General features: G+C 44.1%; 1 protein-coding gene across 1 annotated transcript in view; it reads right to left on the bottom strand.

Moving 5' to 3' along the window:
* Positions 1-5,471: 5,471 nt before the first annotated feature.
* Positions 5,472-20,323, bottom strand: part of ASIC2 (acid sensing ion channel subunit 2) — a 354,556-nt gene continuing 339,704 nt past the window's right edge. The window contains exons 8-10 of the mRNA XM_043963140.1: positions 16,850-16,929; positions 15,221-15,289; positions 5,472-6,537 (exon numbers count right to left, since the gene is read on the bottom strand). Of these exons, the coding sequence (XP_043819075.1) occupies positions 6,436-6,537; positions 15,221-15,289; positions 16,850-16,929 (251 nt within the window). The 3' untranslated portion in view covers positions 5,472-6,435. The remainder of the gene's footprint in view (positions 6,538-15,220; positions 15,290-16,849; positions 16,930-20,323) is intronic.

Raw genomic sequence — 20,323 nt, 5'->3', positions numbered from 1 at the left:
TTGGCTCAATCTGCTCATGAATCTGACTTTATTTGTGTGAAAAGTGTTTTGTAATTTTGTACATATAGTTCTTGGGTTTATCTTAGCAGGTAGATTTCTAAGTATTTTATATTGTCTGCAGTTATTTTAAATGGAATTTCTCTTTCTATCTCTTGCTGCTGGACTTTGTTGGTAATATATAGAAAATGTTGATGATTTATGTGAGCTTATTTTATACCTTTGAATTTTGCTGAAGTTGTTAAGTATTCCAGCTAGCTTTTTAGTTGATTCTAAGTATACCATCATATAGTCTGCAAAGAGAGGTAGTTTTGTTTCTTTTTTGCCTATTTTATTCCTTCAATTTATTTTTTTCCTGTTATTGTAATAGTTATCATTTTTAGTATAATATTGAATAGTGGTGATAATAGAAATCCTTGCTTCACCCTTGATCTTATTGGGAAGGCTTCTAGCTTATCTCCCTTATAGATAATGCTTGCTAGTGGTTTTCGATAGATATTACTTTTCATTTTAAGAAAAGCTCCATTTATTCTTTTTTTTTTTTGGCGAGGCAATTGGGGTTAAGTGATTTGCCCAGGGTCACACAGCTAGTAAGTGTCAAGTCTCTAAGGCCGGATTTGAACTCAGGTCCTCTTGACTCCAGGGCCGGTGCTCTATCCACTGCGCCACCTAGCTGCCCCCTAGCTCCATTTATTCTTATGCTTCTTAGTGTTTTTAATTGGAATGAGTATATTTTGTCAAAAGTCTTTTCTGCATTGATGGAGATAATCCTATGATTTTTGCTGTTTTTGTTATTGAGATGGCCAATTATGATGATAGTTTTCCTAATATTGAACCAGCTCTGCATTCCTGGTATAATTCCCATATGGTGTATATTTTAAAAGTTAAATTGATGTCTTAAAATATTACTTGCACTTTCCAATGTCCCCCCTCTCTGCCTCTCTCTCCCTCTTTTGAATCTATTACCCTTCCCCTTTTCAATCATCTTTCCCCTTCTTCCTTTCCCTTGGAAGGCAGCTAGCCTAGACCCAGTGGCTTTTTCAGCTTGGTGTTGTTTCTTTACCTTCTTGAATGAATGAATGTTAATAAGATCCTTGGAGGCCTCTCATAGACCCTGTTTTTAGAAGTACTGATTTGGAATGTGAGATTCATACCAATTGAAAAAAACCCCCAAATCCACAATTGCAGATAGCCCATTTCCCTCTCCATGTTAGAACGGTTGTTCTTGCATCATGTGCGGGTGCAAGGAGTCCCTTAGAATAAGAAGGGGTCCACACATATAGCCTGGCATAAGGCACATCGTACCATAACATGAAATCGGGCTGGACACTTCTTGGATAGCCTTTGGTTTATGTACTCAGACAAGGCTGGTACATACTTGGCCTTTGGCTTTCCAATATTTGAGCAATCTTGTTTCAGGACTAGTGAATAGACATTCTAGTGAAATGTCAGCCCACAAACTCTCAGTATGCAATATCATAAAAAGGAGAGTTTGGTGTCTATGTCCTTCTCTAACAGGACAGGCAGACATTGTGCTTTGGGTGACTTTGGGAGGTTGATTGCTTTTCTGTCAAGCCCTATGTAGGTCACAAGCAGGACCAAAGAACAGAGTTCCCTCTTCATACTGGGTTGTGGTGGTGATGTTTGTGTTGCTGACCAGATGAGAGTCCAGAGGGGTCAAGGCTTTCAAAACATTTCTAAAGACCAGTGCCAGAGGGGATGCTGAGAAAACTCAGAGCTACCAGAAGGGCTGAGAGCTCAGTGCAGCTAGAACAAGAGGACTCGGCCTGGGGCAGTTCTTGGCTCACCAGTGCTGGGCACATTCCTCTGGCTGCAATGCCAGAGGCTATGGCCAACAGTGCAGGACATCAGCATATCTAGAAAACAGATTGCATGTAGAGATTGCATTGGGGGTTAAGGGAGAAGGGGTGTGAAACTGGATCCAGCTGGAGAGGAAATGGTCTTCCTAGGATGGAATTCATTGCCAGAGAGACAAAGACATGAAATGTGGCTTGGCATTTCTTGGAGAGCATTTGCTCTACATGTTTACACAGAGGTGTGATCAATGACTTTAGGCAGGCCATGAAGATTCATTCTCAACAGAAGATCCTTTTAGCAAAATCAGACTAGCCAATGATGTCATTTTTTAATATCATGAAAAAAAGAATGACTCCCCCTCCCTATATCTCTTTATATTTACTAATCAGTATATATATTGAGGGCAGGGCTGTTTTATTTTGGATCTGTGTCGGGGCAGCTAGGTGGCACAGTGGATAAAACACTAGCCCTGGATTCAGGAGGACTTGAGTTCAAATCCAGCCTCAGACACTTGACACTTACTAGTTGTGTGACCCTGGGCAATTCACTTAACCCTCATTTCCCCACAAAAAAAGAAAGTAACATTTTTGATTTGTGTCCCCCAGAATCTAACACAGTGCTTGGCATATAGCATTTGCTTATTAAATATTTGGGGAGTGGATTCCCTTCTCTGTTACCACATTATTACCTACTTGTTCCCCTCAAATAAAAAAAGAAACAAACAGTCCCCTACCCTAACCACCTGACAAATCCAACATAAGCACAAAAATGTAGTATGAGTAGTGGGGAGGAAAAGGGACATTTACAAACAGAATATTTTCTAGGTGCATTAAGATGGTGTCTCTCCAAATATATGAGAAAATTTAAACATTGGCATAAAACTGAGCAGTGTTTAAAGGGACTTTTACATGTATTACCTCATTTGAGTCTCACAATGACCCTAAGGTAGTTAGGGCTTATTACCCCTGTTTTAGAGATGGGAAAAATGGAGATTCATAATGGTGAAATGATTGTCCCAAGATCACAAGGTGAGAAGACCAGGTCTTCTGACTGTCAGTCCAGTGTTCTTTCCATTGCACTGAGCTATCTCTGAAACATTTTTGAAAACAAAACTTTCTGGTTCATAAGGGGAGAGTTAAGACCCAACACCACAAATTTCATGAGTCTGGATAGTAACTATAGAAGCCCATTGGATGTAGTTGAAGTTTTCATTTTCTGTGGGTCCACTGTATATTTCCAAGTTAGGTTGTATAATCCTTGAGCATAAAAATGGTTTCCTTCTTGTCATTCAATCTTCAGGTGCCTAGCCCAGCACCTGGTACATAAAAGGTGCTTAATAAATGCTCGTTGATTAATAAAGAGATATTGTATATGTTGGAGTATATGTTGGAGGATGGGCCTGTGGATGTGGCAGTGGAACAGGATTTCAAAATGTAGAGGGAACTGACAAAACTTATACTCCTTTAGCAGCTAGAAACAACTGAGCTTAGCATCCGTTCAGCAAGGCTAATTAAAATAGGAAACTTATTATCTTTATTTACTAATTTATTATTATTAGTTTAATTAGCAAGGCTAATTAAAATAGGAAATTAATAGAAGTTTTCTTCCCTTGACTTTCTTTCCCCAGATGAACTCCTCCCTGCTTCCCCCCTCTCCCCTGGTAAACCAGACTTGATGTGTCCTAGAGTCTCTTTTCCCTGCCAAAAATGAACAAAAAAAAAAAAAGTTAAAGTGAGGACATTTTCCATGCTGCTTTTTCCTGACCTGCTTTGTGCAGCCTCTCCTGGGTGTGTGTGCTCCTGGGTGCTACTCTGAAGGCTAGGTCATGCTGTATCAAAATATTAGCTGAAGTTAAAGGTTAATACACAGGTTGTACATTGCAGTGAATAGGTTACTATGTGGCAAGTCCTAAAAATCTTGGCAGTTTTCAGCTTTAATAGCTTAAATAGCTTTAAGCTTTAATTACTTAAAGTTACACTAAAGGCTTTTGGTACCCCATGTATAGCTCTCCATGTGGAGTGTCCTAAACAGTACTCTCAGTTTTGGTGCCTGAGACTTATGAGAGAAAACTTTGGTTGATCTTAAGATTATGGATATAGAGCCAGGAGGTATCTCAGAGGTTATCTGGTCCAGCCCTCTTATTTTCCAGATGAAGAAACAGGTCCAGAGAGGTGGAATGACTTATCTAAGGCCACATAGATATTAAATAACTGAGCTGGAATTTTGAACCCTAAAGTTATAACTTCTCCCACTGTATCATGCTGCCTCTTGATAATGGATTCATGCCTGGTATAGTTACTGTGGGATTATCAGTGTTTCTTGTCCCATAAATAAGATACATGGAAGTCCCTATTATGGACCATACTTTGAGAATTGTCAGTTTGGGGTTAGTGCCCAACATCAATAAGAAATTTCTTATCACTATTTGATCCAGGCTGCCTCAACCGATATTCCATGTTATAATGTGAGCTAAATCCTTTGGGCAAAGACATTGAAAGCCTAGGCTAAAATGCAAATGTTACCAAGAAGGTGCTATCCTTATTGTTAGCTATTGAGACCTTAATCTGAATTAGATTATCCAATTACTTAGTTAATAGTGGGCTCATAAAGGAATAAGACAGAAGTCAAATAAGTTTTTTTTCCTTTCTTTTTTTTTTTGCAGGGTAATGAGGGTAAAGTGACTTGCCCAGGGTCATACAGTACGTATCAAGTGTCTGAGACCGGATTTGAACTCAGGTCCTCCTGAATCCAGGGCCAGTGCTTTATCCACTGTGCCACCTAGTTGCCCCCTTCGAATAAATTTTGATGAGCAAAGGCCTTAGGGTCATTGAGAGAGTGCTAGAAGAGACTTCTGAAGTCATTGAGGCCAACATCTCAATTTTATAGATGAGAGAGCTACAGCTCAGAGAGCTGAATCGTATTTCCCAACATCATATAGTTAAGAAGGAGCAAAGCCAGAATTTAGACCCCATGTCTGTTTCGTCATACTCTGCTCAAGGCTCAAGGCTCAAGGCTCAAGGCATATGGGTCTTGCTAGGTATCATAGAATCACCAATTGAATGCTAGAAGAGACCTTAGAGGGCCTTTGGGTCATCAAGTCCATCCCCTCATTTACAAATGAGGAAACTGAGGCTGAGAGGTTAATTGACTTCCCCAGGTCACACAGCTAGTTAGTATATGAGGCTGGATTTGAACCCAGGTCTTCCTGATTTCACGTCCAATGTTCTATCGACTATTCCACACTGCCTTCAAAGGTTGGATAAGACCAATGGAGAATCATGAATAGTATGAGGGAATGGGTGCCTCAGACTGGGTGAAATGCTTTGAGGCCATGGAAAATCCAAAGCAGGGGAGTCAAGAATTTTTGCCTTTTGAGCACAATTCTTGCTGAAATCTCATTTACTGTGAAATAGGCAACAAGAGCCCTCATCCATGGGCCTGCCAAGTAGGGTTGGTTTAAATCCTGGGTCCCTGAAACAAATATTTTTCTAAAATGCATCCCCTTCGTCAGCTTCCAGCCCACCAGTCCCTTCACATGATAACCACAGACTGATTGCGCACATCATAGCTAATTGGCCCCAGTCTGTTCTCTCTGAGAAAGTGACTAGGATTTGGAGACAAGGCAGAAAGAACACAGACTGGCCATTTCCACAAGACCAGCTTTAATATGATTGTGATTTGAAGCACAGAATAAATTAATGGTAAAGAAAATTCCAAACAAACAAAATCCCATGAAAGTTTTTTTTAAATGAACAGGAAAAAAACCAAAAAAACCCAACAACACCAACAACCCAATAACAAACCAACCAACCTTTTCCTCCCCCATTTCAAAGAAAAAGGACCGGGGTGTACAAGCTACATGACGATAGAAATACAACAGAGGAGTCGTGAATAGATCTTCCAGGTCACTGAGTCTGTCCCAGGCTCCCTGGGCAGCTGGGAGCTGGTCCCTTTGGGGCTAAGGACCCCACGGGGCCAGCTGGGGTTTAGGGAGGAGGGCGTGGCCGTCACAATGCCTGGCCCTTTCTTGGAAGAACCAGTGAAAACTACACAAAGGACAAAAATGCACTCGGGGGTCTGTCAGAGTCATACTTGGTGGCTCGGTTTTTATTCTCATTCAGGCCGGCAGCATTAGTAAAGGTGGTTTTTGTCATCGGGGAAAGAGGTCAGGGCTGTGATCTCGTTCCGCCAGCACTTGGGCCTTGGAGTGAAAACCAGAAACCGCAAAGAGAGGAATGTGATTTATAAAGACAGAGATGGACACGGCGCAGTAAAAAGGGCAGGCATGCAAGTGTTTTATACATTTGGCAGTAAAGTAGGAGAAATGGCGGGCTTTGTTTACGCACAGTTCCAGAATTGGAATCCTCTTCCAGAGAAGAGAGTCACACCCCATGGGGCACGAGGACGGAATCAAGTCAAAGGTGGCTCTTGCTAGGTTTTGGCAGATTTTTTTGTTTTGTTTTGTTGTGTTGTGTGTAGGTGTGGTGTATGCATAGCGATTGACTCTTTCCATTGGGTTCAGCCCTGAGCTTGCCGTCCCCTTTCTTGGGTCTCAGGGTCTCAAAGTTCTATCTTGTTTGATCGGGGTGGGGGGAGGGGCCGTCCTCGGGGCCGGGGGTGTCAGCAGGCAATCTCCTCCAGGGTCCCCAGAGTCGTCTGCAGGGGCACATTCACAGTGTGGCTGATGGTTTCAGAGTGGTTTGGCATCGTGTCGCAGGTACTCTGGGGAGGAAGAGCAGTGGAGCAGACTTATTGCATAGCCCACTAGCATGTTTCCCTGACTCCTCCTTTGGTAGGAAGAGCACTGGGCAATATACTGGCTTTATTCTGTGCTCAAGGAAGTCAGCCTGGGGAGGGTCTTGGAAAGGTCACAGAACCACAGTTCTCTAGTCCAAACCTTTCATTTTTCACATGAGGAAGTGGAAACACGAAGAGGTTCAGTGACTTGCCCAGGACCATACAGGTAGTGAGGGTCTGAAGCAGGACTTGACCAGGCTAGAAAGGGCCTCAGAGGTCATCTGACCCAATCAACCCATTTTTTAGATGATGAAACTGATTAAATGTCTTGCCCAAGGTCACACAAGTAGTAAATCATGGAGGTGGGATTTGAACCCAAGTTCTCTGACTATAGATCCAGAGCTCTTCTCTATACCACTGTCTCCCTCTATGTTGTTGGACAGCACTACAGAGCCACTAGGTGGCCCCACAGTGCACAGAGTGATGGAACCAAGAAAACTCATCTTCCTGAATTCAAATCTGACCTCAGACACATCCTAGCTGTGTGTATGACCCTGGGCAAGTCACAACCCTGTTTGCCTCATTTTCCTCATCTGTAAAATGATCTGGAGAAGGAAATGGCAAACCACTCCAGTATCTCTGCCTAGAAAATCCCAAATGAGGTCATGAAGAGTTGGACACAACTGAAACAACTGAACAACAAAAACAAAGCAGAGGGAGGAAGAGAGGGTCATTCAGGCCCTGGGTAGGAAGAGATGGCATCACAAATACTTTGATGACACTAAGGATAGGAAGTGCCTGGCACACAGTAAATGCTTAAGGAATGCCTGGTGACTTGATTTCATTGGCTGAGTTAGAGGCCAATCTAGGTTAATCCTGCCATTTTACAGATGAAGAAACTGAGGACCAGAGAGCGAGTAGCATCATAGGATTATAGTTTTAGAGCCCAGAGGGACCTCAGAGGCCATCAAGTCTAACCCCTCTATTTTTTGTGGTCCAGTCGTATCTGACTCTTTTTGACCCCATTTTGGGGTTTCTTTGGCAGAGATACTGGAGTGGTTTTTCATTTACTTCTCCAGCTCATTTTACAGATGAGGAAACTGAGGCAAACAGGGTTAAAGTGGCTTGCCCAGGGTGACACAGCCAGTAAATGTCCAAGGCCAGATTTGAATTTACAAAGATGATTCTTCTTGATTCCAGGTCTGGAACTCTATCCACTGTGCCACCTAAAGACCCTCCTTTATTTTACAGATGAGGGAACTGGCTGAAGGAGATAAAAAACCAAGGCAGTGTCAGATTCTCTGACTCTAAATCCATGGTTAATTCCATGGGCTGAGAGGGCTTCACTTGTATCACTTACTTATTCCCCCTTTATCCCCCACCTCCAAAAATTGTCCCCCTGTTTATATTCTAGAGAAGAGTATTTTATTGTAGGGCCTCTGGCATCAGGCTTCTGTGGCCTCATTTGCCTCCAGTGTCTGGCTCCACTGAACTTTCCACCTCTAATCTGCTCACGTGTATCTACTATGAAGCATAGGGAGTAAGAATCGCTGTCTATGGTGAGGGAGAAGAATGGGCTGCCTGGCTGAGTCATGGCACTCAAGTGCTGAGGTCAGAGATGTAAAAGGGGTCCCAGGATGGAAGATGACCCTGAGCAGTGCAGCAAGCAGCAGGGACAGAAGCTGGTATTGGAGATCTGGGACCATCACCCTCTCCTACTCAGTTTTTTCCAGTTTTCCCACATAAAGATACTAAGAGAACACAACTGGATTTGGAGTCAAAGAATGCAGGCTCAAATATTGACCCTGCCACTTTAACTATGTGACGTTAGGCAAATCTCTGACTTCTCTCAGACTCAGCTTCCTCTGTGTAGTACAATGGAAAAAGCTGAGGGTCATAGGACCTTATGACTCTACTCCTTACCACCTGTGTAGCTTTGGGCAAGTCACTTAACTGCTTGATGCCTCAGTTTCCCCATCTGCAAAAGAGGGGATTGGACTAGGTGACATCTGAGTTCCTTTACAAGATCTAAGGTTTATAAGATCATATGACCTATAGTAGGGGATTTGAAGTAGGTCGCTGGGAAGTAGGATGACTTGCCCTGAGCAATGGTGTGCCCGCTCTCTCCTCTCTCTCTCTCTTTCTCTCTCTTCCTCCCTCCCTCTCTCCCTCCCCCCCCTCTCTCCATCTCTGTGTGTCTCTCTCTCCTCTCTCTGTCCTCCCTCTCTCCCTCTCCCTCTACTCTTGTCTGTTTTTCTCTGTCCCTTCTGTGACAAAAGGCATTGTGTGTATAAGATGATTAAGTAGATTGATGGGCATGTCCTACAGCCAAACCAGGAATAGGGTGAATGGAAGTTCCTTATGGGATTAGAAAAGAGGAAGAGGACATAAGAGGGTATGTAATTATGAGGTAATAGAATCATGGATCATAGGATTAAAGATTTAGGGCTGGAAGGTACCTTGGGGTCATCTGGTCCAACTTTTTAAAAATAGATGAGCAAACTGAGGCCAACAAGAGTTAACACAGATATTAAATAGCAGAGCTGGGATTTAAACCTATTGTCCCTTAACTACAAATGCATCATCCCCCATCCAACCTTGTACTAACAAGAGAAAACAGAGGCTCATGGAGGTCAAGAAACTTGTCCAAGGTCATATGGTTGAAGGTAGCCAAGCCCCGATTTGAACTCCCATTTCAAATCCAGCAGTCTTTCCTGTACAGCACTCTGAATAAACTAGAAGACTATGCCAGAAGAAGGGAGAGGATAAAGAGAAAGCAGGAGAAGGGGAAAGAAGGGGAAAGAAGGGTCTAGATGATGGACTCTAGCTTTCTCTGAGGACTAATGAAGAGCCCAGGTCAGTAGGAGCCGGTAGCAGAAGGTCATGGGCTGTCTCCATGATTGGAACCTAAGATCATTCTAAGAAGGATGTATTATTGAATGATTGCACATTTAGTGAACTGAACCAATGTTTTCATCAAAGGGAGGTACTGGATGTAGAGCACCCTGGGAGAGTTCTCCAGGGGTCCAGGGATCAGATGAGAGGCTGGTGAACCTGAGATTCAAGAAGGCAGTGGTAACGTGTGAAAGTTTTTAGGCAGACATCAAGGTAACAAATGGCAAACCTTCTCCTGGTAACCCTGGGCAGCAGAGCCAGCTGGACATGCTGGGCTGGGCTACAGTCCTACCTGGTTTCAGAATTAAAAAGTCCCCTATGGTTTTATAATCCTCATGAGGTCAACTCTGGATAGAGCATGAGGAGGCGGACATAAATCACCTGACATCCTGTACCTCTGCGTGCTTGGAGGAAACAGTGAACTCTTTGGGCAAGCACACTCCTAAAAAGAAAGCTTGAGGGAGAAGTGTTGTAGGGAACCAGATGAGCTGCCGCAGGCAGGGAGAGTGAGGGTCAGGTGGTACAATGCAGTGGTAGACCACACTGGAGAACCCATTCAGCACTGGGAGCCCCATCCCACTAAGGCATGGCGAAGGGTAGCAATGACAAGCCTGAGGGTCAGAGCAGGGGAAGAGGAAGCAGGGAAGGGGGGAATGAAAAGGAGGAGAGGAAGGAGGAGGAAGAAGGCAGGAGGGGTAGAAGGGAGAAGGAAACCAGTTGATCATGTGTTCTTCGAATGTCTGCTTTGTACATGGTGCTATGCTGGGGTCTGTGGGGAATCCAAAGATGCCTTCACAGAGTCTTCGGTCTAGGAGAGGAGACAGGATGAATATACATATAGCAGAACAATTAAAGCTTAAAATACATGATATTAAGTGCAATAGGAGTTCAGGAAAAAAGGGGGATGGGGCAGCTAGGTGGCACAGTGGATAAAGCACCAACCCTGGATTCAGGAGGACCTGAATTCAAATCCGACCTCAGACACTTGACACTTACTAGCTGTGTCACCCTGGACAAGTCACTTAACCCTCATTGCCGAGGGGAAAAAAAGGAAAAAAAAAACTTATTTGACTTCTGTCAAAGACAGAAAAAGCAGGGTGTGTGTGTGTGTGTGTGTGTGTGTGTGTGTGTGTGTGTGTGTGTGTGTGTGTGAATCATGGAAAACTTTCTCTAAGAGAGGACACTTGATTGAAGGAAATGGAGATGTTTGTAATGGCAAAGAGAAAACTCACCTGGGGGTGGGGCTGTGAAGGTGGGTGAATATGATAGCTTCCTTCCAGTATATGAGGGTTTGGGGCAGCAAGGTGGTGCAGTGAATGGAACACTGATACTGGAGTCAGGAGGATCTGAGTTTAAACCTGGCCTCAGACACTTAATAGCTGTATGACCCCAGGCAAGTCGTTCAACCCCAAATACCTCCAAAACCAAATGAAAATAACAAAAATGATATGAAGGATTGTTATGTATGTAGCTAGATTAACCTTGTTCTGTTTGGTTTGAGGGGACAGAACCAGGAGGAAGAGATGTGAGCTTAAAGAGGAAATGTTAGGCTTGAAATCTCCTAACAATAAATGTGAGCTGTGCAAATATGGAAGAAGAGGCAGGTTTGCCATCATTAGAGATCTTGGTGTAAGGGGGTAGGTGACTACTTGCAAGGTATATTAGGGTATGGGTTAGACGACACCCTGACCATAGTCATGATGCTTCAATTCTCTAATTCTGTGGTTTGATTTCAGAGTGGGTCTTGAAGGATAAATAGTATATGGATAGTTGGAGGAAAGAAAAGAAGGCATTCCAAGATCCAGAAACAGCTTGAGTGAAGGCATGGGGCCAGGAATGATTATGAGGGAATGGGTAGCCATAAGGAAATTGGCTTGAGTGGAGGCTGGGTAAAGATAAGAAATATGGTTGGACAGATAGGATGGGGGCATATCAGGTAGGGCTTTGGAAGTCAGGCTGAGGGACAAGGCACAGTGTAGTGGAAAATACACTGAATTTGGAGTTAAAGAACCTGGGTTTAAATTGTGCCCTGGATCATAGTATGTTAGAGCTGGAAGGGACCATGTGAATTTTTTGAACTGTTTGTATTTTAGAGAAGAAAAGTCCCAAAGAACTGACTTGTCCCAGGTCATGCAGTCTGGATTTGATTTGGTAGGTAATAAAAGAATCATTATGCATTCCTGAGTAGGGGAATGATGGGATAATAGATTGTACCTTGGAGGCCATCTAGTATAGCCCTTTAATTTGACAGATGGGGAAACTGAGGCCCGAATTTGCTCAAGATCACAGAAGTATTAAGTGGCAGAATTAAGTTTCATACCCCAGTACTTTAATTCCAAATGCAGCGCTCTAATCCAAACCCCTCGTTTTCCAGAGGAGGAAACTAAGGTCCACAGATGTTACACAGGTGCTAAATTGCAGGAAAAGTCTTTGAACTCAGGTCCTCTGATTATAAACAAAGGTTTTCCCTTTTGCCATGCTCATACATGTGGTTGGCAGTAGTGTATAGGATTGCCAGGGATGGACAGCCAGGACTGGGCAGAGATATGAGTCCAAGAGACTAGCTGTGAGGCTGTTGCAGTAATCCAGGCATGAAATGAGTAGAGTTTGGACTATAATGGTGGCAGTAGGAATGGAGAGGAAGGGATGAATCTGGAAGACATCCCAAAGGAGAAATCACAGCACTTAGCAGCATTGTCTGCAAGGGACAGAGAAAGAAGTGTCCAATATGATTCTCAGGTTTCTAGCCTAGGATTCTGGGTAATACCACTAGCAATGAAATAATTCATAAAAGGGGGCTGGGGTGGGGAAGAGGAAGTAAATGATGATTGATTCAGCTTGGGCATGTTGACCCTGATGAAATCATAGTATAACAGGATCACATGTGTAGACTTGGAAAGGAAGTTGACTCCACCCTCAATTTATTGATGAGAAAACCAAGGTCCAGAGAGATAATTTGTCCAGGGTCACAAAGCCATTATGGGTCTGAGGAGGGATTTGTATCCAGTTATGTCTGAATCCAAGTCTAATGCCCAATCTATTATGCCATGATGAGATGTCTAAGTCTATAATTTAGCTGTAACTAGGGGAGAGTGACTGGGCCTTTGTCAAAGGCTGCTGGATTTTGAGAATTCTTTTTAGCACTTGCAGTTAGCTTAGAAATAAGGGAGATGACAATCTATTTTTTTTTAGTGAGGCAACTGGGGTTAAGTGACTTGCCCAGGGTCACACAGCTAGTAAGTGTTAAGTGTCTGAGGCCGGATTTGAACTCAGGTACTCCTGATTCCAGGGCTGGTGCTCTATCCACTGTGCCACCTAGCTGCCCCTGAGATGACAATCTATTATGCAAGAATAATTAATTAATATAGAAAACTATCAGATGGTACAGCTTTCTACTCCAGATGATCTCTTCTTAGGCTGCATTTTTCATGCCCATTTCCTCCAGAAGACATCTTTGATGGGCATGGTTTATGCTACTTGTCTCAGGTTCAAAATTCACCTGCTCAGGTAAATGGTTAAAGCCCTGAGAGTAGCTTAGTTTTCATGGGGAGAGAGTATTGAACATCAGATCAGAGGACTGTGGGCTAAGTTTCAGGGGAGGGGAGAGAGAGAGAGAGAGAGAGAGAGAGAGAGAGAGAGAGAGAGAGAGAGAGAGAGAGAGAGAGAGAGAGAGAGAGAGAGAGGTCAGGGAGTATTCAGGGAGGTGAAAGAGGAGAGGCCAAAGAGGAGAGTATAAGTACCAAGGCAGTGGTCAACAGTATTAGATGTTGCAGAGAAGTGGATGAGGATGGGGACCTGCAGAAAGGAGGTTATGAGTACACTGGAGAGAGCAGGATATAATTAGGAAGGTCAGATAGGGGCTGGAAGAGGTCAGAAAGCTCTTCTCTTCTCTTCCCTTCCCTTCCTTCCTTCCTTCCTTCCTTCCTTCCTTCCTTCCTTCCCTTCCCCCCTCTCTTGTCAAGGGAGATTCAAGTATGTTTGAAAGTCAAAAGGAAGGACTAGAAAGGACACAATAACCAGGAGACAGAAGCCAGGTCCTAGATTGTCTGCTCTGGTTCTGTAACCTCACTGCTACTCTATTAGCATATTAGAATGAAAACTTGAGAGTAGGGATTGTTTTATTCTTCAAATTTTATCCCAAGCACCTCGGACAGTTCCTGGCATACACTAAAGTGCCTAATAACTGCTTCTGTATTGATCAAATGAAAGCCCTAGGAGGCAAAGACAAGGGCTATTAGTAAATAGCACTGTCTATGGTCTAGGCACTCATATATTAAGCAGTGGATGGTTTTCTTCCTTCCTTCCTTCCTTCCTTCCTTCCTTCCTTCCTTCCTTCCTTCCTTCCTTCCTTCCTTCCTTCCTTCCTTCCTTCCTTCCTTCCTTCCTTCCTTCCTTCCTTCCTTCCTTCCTTCCTTCCTTCCTTCCTTCCTTCCTTCCTTCCTTCCCAGGGTAATGAGGTTTAAGTGACTTTCCCAGAGTCACACAGCTAGAAAGTGTCAAGTGTCTGAGGTCAGATTTGAACTCAGGTCTTCCTGAATCCAGGGCTTTATCCACTGCGACACCTAGTTGCCCCCCACAGATGGTTCATTTTCAATGTAACCCTGGTACTCCACTCCAAGCCTTTGGCCCTAATGGCCCACTGATCAATGGTTTCCCACTTTTCAGTGTGGAGTAGAATTTGGACACAACTAGGGCACTCATCTACTGGGAAGATGGTGGCAGGGGTTGTAGGATCATGGATGTAGAGCTGGAAATGACCTTAGACGTCAATGAGTCCCACTCTCTCATTTTACAGATGAAGAAACTGAGTCTTGGAGAACTTAAGTGATTTGCCTAGAGTTGTATGGTGTCTGGGTGGGATTTGAATTGAGGTCTTCCTGATCCCAACTTTGGCTATCTCTGAACTGTGCCACTTAGCTACCTTCAAGGTCCCCATAATGCTTTTTATTTCCAGATAGGAAGACAGGGGTCTATAAAGCACCCCCTTATAGCACAAGCTATAAGGGAGAAGCCAGCTTGCTCAGAATCTCCCACGGTGCCTTCCTTGGGCCCCTTTCCAGTGTCTATCCTAGGGTGGGTGGTTGGGGAATGCCACTGATCTCTTAACTCATTTATGGTCTAAGTCTGAGTTCCTTGAATCTCAAGGATTTGAAGTGGGAGGGGGTAGGGAGGAAGTCAACATTTAGGGCAACTTTGATTTCTATTTGCTTTTTCTGCAAGGCACATCATTCCTCTGGGTGAATGAGCTCTTTCACTTGCCCCTGCTAACACCTGATTAGCATTAGCTTGTAATGGAAGGCAGCCTGTGAACTGCTCCCTTGGACCTGTTAATTTGGCTGCAATCAATGTAGCTGAGGTTTGCATGCCAGTGCTCCTGAACCTGCACTGATGCTCACTCAGCTAATCCATACACCATCTTTCTGGTTTGTCCTACTTTGGGAATGAAAAACAGAGGTTCCCAATGAGGGTAGACAGGCCCTCCACTTGTGAATGAAGAAGGGCATGTCTAGGGAAGCCTCCTGAGGCCTTGAAGCAACCAGGCTAGGGCAGCTGGTAGCCCTGCCCATCAGGGCACAAAATCCTACAGAATGCCCACAGATGCCAGCCTGTTCATTGAAGTTGGGAAATAGGCAAGGATGGGAAGCCTTTAGTTTATTGGGATCTCTGGGCAGGTCTGAACCCACAGGAGGAAGTCTGAAAGGTTAGTTCCAAGTTGGCTGGTTTGATTGTCATTAAAACAAAAAAACCCAATCCAACCCACCTCCCCTCTTACCACGTTTTCATCGTGACTCCCTTCCTCTTCCTCTTTCCCAAGTAGGTCTAACAACTTCTCTTTTATCAGCTGAAAAAGAAATGGACTTGGATGGACTCAAGTTGTATCAGGATCACACAAAGTCAGAATACCCCTGCCTCAAGGTGGTCCTGAGAACCACAACAGGAGCAGCAGCCTTAGACTCAGGCCGACTGAATGAAAATAAATCTATACACAGATATACATAAACATATATACATATGCATAAATGGATATAAATAGATTATATTAAAATTACATGTATATATTATATAATTATAGTTATACATTAAAATATATAAATTATATACACATAAATTAAATGGAAATATAAACATGTAAGACATATTTTATATACATGTGTATATAAGTGCACAGACACACATGCACACATAACACATGCATGCACATATGTGTGTACATACAAACACACACATATATGGAATAAAATAATAACCCACTGGTACAAGGTGGGGAAGAATGGGCTTAACACACCTGATCTCCTGGCAGAAACTTCTGAAGGCTACCCTAGGCTAGAATGGAATTTGTCTGTATTGTATATTGTTGAGAATATGCGAACCCTTTGCTTAGAGAGATTCCTACATAGACATACATATACACATAGGTACATAGATTTGTGCATGTAATACATAGATGTTCATGCATATCAGTCTATAAGTGGAATTTTGCTAAGGTGGATATTGTTCAGAATGGGCAGGCTTGAAGATATATGTGCACGCATATATACATATGCCAGGATCCGGGGCTTTTGTTTCTGGATGGAGGTAAAAACCAGGAATGAAGTTAGGCCGGTCTAAAGTGGGGGGTGTTGTGGGAGAAAGGAAGGGAATGGGAGTATAGGAAGGACAAGAGGATAGAAAAAAGGGAGGCAAAGGAGGAGAGAAAATAGGAGTAGAGAGGAGAGGAAAGAAGGGAAATAAGAAGAAAGAGAAAGCGAGTATAGAAGGAGGAGAGAGGGGAAGGAGGAGAGGAGGAGAGGAGGAGAGGAAAAACAGAGAAGTAAAGAGGAAGGAATGGAGGGGGTGTTTCATTATATGTCTCTGGTGTAGCCTTGCTTTCTAGTTTGGATCACTCAGTATCCACATGATCACTCCCTTCATAACTACTTCATGTCAGAGACCATGTTCTTTCTTCTCTCCCCATTGTGCCTAGCACGGAGCTCTGCTCACAGAGAAAATTCAATAACTGTTACTGCTGATGGTCCCAAGGTCTGGTTATCTCTAGTCAGTCTTTTGGGGTGGACAGGACTCAAGGTAGGGACCTGTGGGGACAGTTTGCCCCAGTATCCAAGATCAAGAAATAGCAGGGATCCCAGAGACCGCTTAGTTCAGCTCACTCACTTTATGGATGAGAAAACTGAAGTGTTTCATCCAAGCTCGCCCACATAGTAAGCATTAAAAGTGGGATTTGAGCTCAGGCCTCTGACTCTTGAGCCAGTGTGTTGTCCGCAGACCCATGCTGACTTTCCTGGGGTTTGTGGGACAGTAGAATCTTAGAGCTTGGTTCTGTAAATCTGGGGACTGGAGTGCAAGGAGAGGACCTTGCCAGCATCGTATTTCATAGGGATTTAGAAACAACTGCAAGCCTTACCTCGTAAATGTAATCAAAGAGCTCTAGGATTGTAAGGATACTAGCACCAATAAACAATCCCATCTGACCACCGATGTCCCCTGTCGAGAGAAGAGAAAAGTCCAGGTTTTTTGCCGCAGGGAGGTGGCATACATTCCACACTGCTCTGATATAATGTGGTCATGTACTCTGTCTGAGAAGACCTTGGCAAAAATCCCCAGAAGTAGAGAAACCATAATACAGAAGGAGAAAGAAGGCTCAAGGCTATCTCCCAGGTCCGGGTGAGAGCGAGATTTGCACTCGTGCCTTGCATGCAGTTATGGTTATAGAATCTATACTGCCTCAGTTTTTCTCTCATCAGATGAGGGCTGGGTGCTCCTTCCTTTGGAGCAGACTAAGAACATACAACTGCCAAAGTGGCTTGAGATGAATCCAGAGGCGACTGAGATGGTCTTCCAGAGATTGGTGTCCAGTGATCATAATGGTCCCATGGTAAAGTTCTCTTTGTGAATATTTGTATGGATCTCTGTAAACATGTATTCCCTATAGATGGTAAAGTCTTCTGGATATTATTGTTTGCGGAAGACAAATCTGCAAATCATTTAACCTCCCTGGGGCCTCAGTTTCCTCATCTGTAAAATGAGGGATTTGGACTCTGTGGTCACTGAAGTCCCTTCCAGCACTAGGGTCGCTGATATTTCCCTGTTCTGTGGCTTGTATTTCTAGCCTCTATAAGGGGCAGCTAGGTGGCTCAGTGGATATAGCTCCGGGCCTGAAATCAGGAAGATTGGAATTGAAATCTGGCCTCAGATACTGGCTGGGTGACCCTGGAGTGGTCACTTAACCCTGTTTGTCTCAGTTTCCTCATCTGTAAAATGATCTGGAGAAGGAAATGGCAAAACATTCCAGTATCTTTGCCCAGAAAACTTCATATGGGATGTTGAAGAGTTGGACACGACTGAATCACAATATGTTGCCTTTCTTTTACCTTGTTTCTCTTTCTAGTAAAGTAAGTTTTGAAAAATACAATCATTGTCTTGAGTGAGGTAAGAGGAAGGAAGTGGGGATGCCCAGGAGAGGGGAGAAGTGGAGGGGAATTTAGTGGCAAAGATAGAGATGCGGAGGGGGTTATCAACCCAACAGCACCAGAGGGGCAGCTGTAAGAGAGCCAGGGAATAAAATTTCCAGGGGCCAGCCTGGGATGGGGACAGTATTGAAGAGAGCAGCACCTCCAAGAACCAGTCCCTTGCCTGCCTGGGGTTGTTTCTGCGTGGTAGGCTAGTGTCAAAGGGTGTGAGTGAGTGAGTGAATGAGTGAGTGTGTGTGTGTAGTGTGCTGTGTATATGTGTGTTGGTTTATGTGTATGGTATGCACGTGTGTGTATTCTGTACACGTGTGCATGAAAAATATATATGTGTGTGTGGTGTGTCTATGTGGTATGCATGCATGGTATGTGTATGCTATATGTACATGTGGTATGGGTGCGTAGTGTATATGTAAAAATTGTGTGCATGTACAGCATGTGTATATGTAGCATATATGTGTAGTGTGTGTGTATACATGTGTGTGTGTATTGTGTGTATGTGTGTGTGAAGGGGATGCAGAAGCCTTTGGGGCTGAGGACTCTGGGCTGTTCCGGCAGCATCCTCCCCTGCTGAAGGATGAGCGGATGGCAGTATTGTTTGCTCAGCAGGGCTGTTCTGGGAGGAGGAAGATGCTGGGAATGAGTTCCTCCTCCCAGCAGAGATAGCGCAGACCTCTTTGGCAGGTCAGATTTCAAGATTCCTTTTTCTCTCCATCTCTTGTTAATGGAGGTACCAAGAGAACTCATCCCGAATTCCACTCAGGAAATAAAGGTCAAAGCCAGCAAGAGGCTTAGTAAGTGTTTCCATCTCTTGTTGGGAACATCTCACGACAGCGAGTGAAGCTGCTGGTCTCCCAGGGCGAGGAAGCCACTTCACCCACAGCTCCTCCATGTTAGTGCCATAGCAACCTGCATAGCTTGGCTACAAACCCTATTTACTATTGGGAAAACTGTGCCTGGGCTGTGTTCCAGGCTTCCACCTTGGGGAAGCCAAGTGAGGGAAAGAGAAACCACTTACCTTGGGACTCACAGCCAGGCATCCAGAGCCTCAGGGTGAGTCCTGGTCAGAACCAGTTCTAGGCCTAAGGGGGTCGGTCATCTCTCATAGTGAGATCTGGGGTGGAGGGCTCTACGAAGGTCTTGCTGTCCCCCAACACTTCCCCTATTCAGTTCAGCTTATGCTCCAATTACACTTTCCAGCCTTGGAGCCTCATCCTATTGGTTTAGGCCAAATACAAGATGGTGTCCATCATGAGGTCAATGAGATCAATGGACCATGGACCAAGAGCCTTATCCATAGCAGGCCCTCGATAAATACTTATTAAGTTGACTGCTGGGGTCATGGGATCCTAGAGCCAGAGCCAGAAGGGATCTCAGAGGCCATCCAGTCCAACCCCCTTCATTTTTTTTTTTTTGGTGAGGCAATTGGGGTTGTGACTTGCCCAGGGTCACACAGCTAGTAAGTGTTAAGTGTCTGAGGCTGAATTTGAACTCAGGTCCTCCTGACTCCAGGGCCGGTGCTCTATCCACTGTGCCACCTAGCTGCCCCCCTACCCCCTTCATTTTACAGTTGAGAAAACTGAGGCTCAGAGTGGTTTAATGGCTTGTTCAAGGTCACAAAGGTAGTGACAGGTTTTGAACCCAGGTTCCTTGGTTTTAAATATAGCACCCTTCCCACCCCATCCTGGCTAGGAATTGCAGACTTACTCACAGAGTGGAAAGGGACCTCAGAGGCCTCTGAGCTCAGCCTGCGCCTGAACAGGAATCCTCTCTCCAATATTCGAGAGAAGTGGTAATCCAGCCTCTGCTTACAGACCTTAAGGGGTGGGGAACTCGCTACCTTCCGAAACAGCTTGGTCGTGCCCTAGATACACTACTAAGTCTAGAATCAGGAAGACTGGAGTTAAAATTATGCCACAGATGTTGTGTGACCCTGGCCAAGTCACTTAACTTCTGTCTGCTTTGTTGTCTTCATCTGTTAAATTCTGTTTTCTCTACCACAGAGAACACATTTGACCTCTCAGTCATCTTAATTTTGGTGAGTTTCTCAGTTTTTTTTTACTGAAGAGCAGATTTTAGGGGAAATAATGATGATAATAATAATACTGGGGGCAGCTAGATGGGCCTGGAGTCTTCCAGTCTCCTCTCCCTGAGTTAAAATCTAGCCTCAGACACTTACTATCTGTGTGACCCTAGCAAGTCACTTAACCCTGTTTGTCTTAGTTTCCTCATTTGTAAAATGAACCAGAAGAGGAAATAGCAAATCACTCTAGTATCTTTGCCAAGAAAACCCCAAATGGGGTTATGGAGAGTTGGACATGACTGAAATAACTGAACAACAACAAATAATACTATCATTTCTATAGTACCTTGAGGTTTGCAAAGTATTTTACATGCAATCTCATTTGATC

The sequence above is a fragment of the Dromiciops gliroides genome, chromosome 4, assembly GCF_019393635.1.
Source record: "Dromiciops gliroides isolate mDroGli1 chromosome 4, mDroGli1.pri, whole genome shotgun sequence".
In the NCBI taxonomy this organism is placed as follows: Eukaryota; Metazoa; Chordata; class Mammalia; order Microbiotheria; family Microbiotheriidae; genus Dromiciops; species Dromiciops gliroides.
Note: the sequence above shows the minus strand (reverse complement) of the source record. Positions and strands in the feature narration are given on the sequence as shown.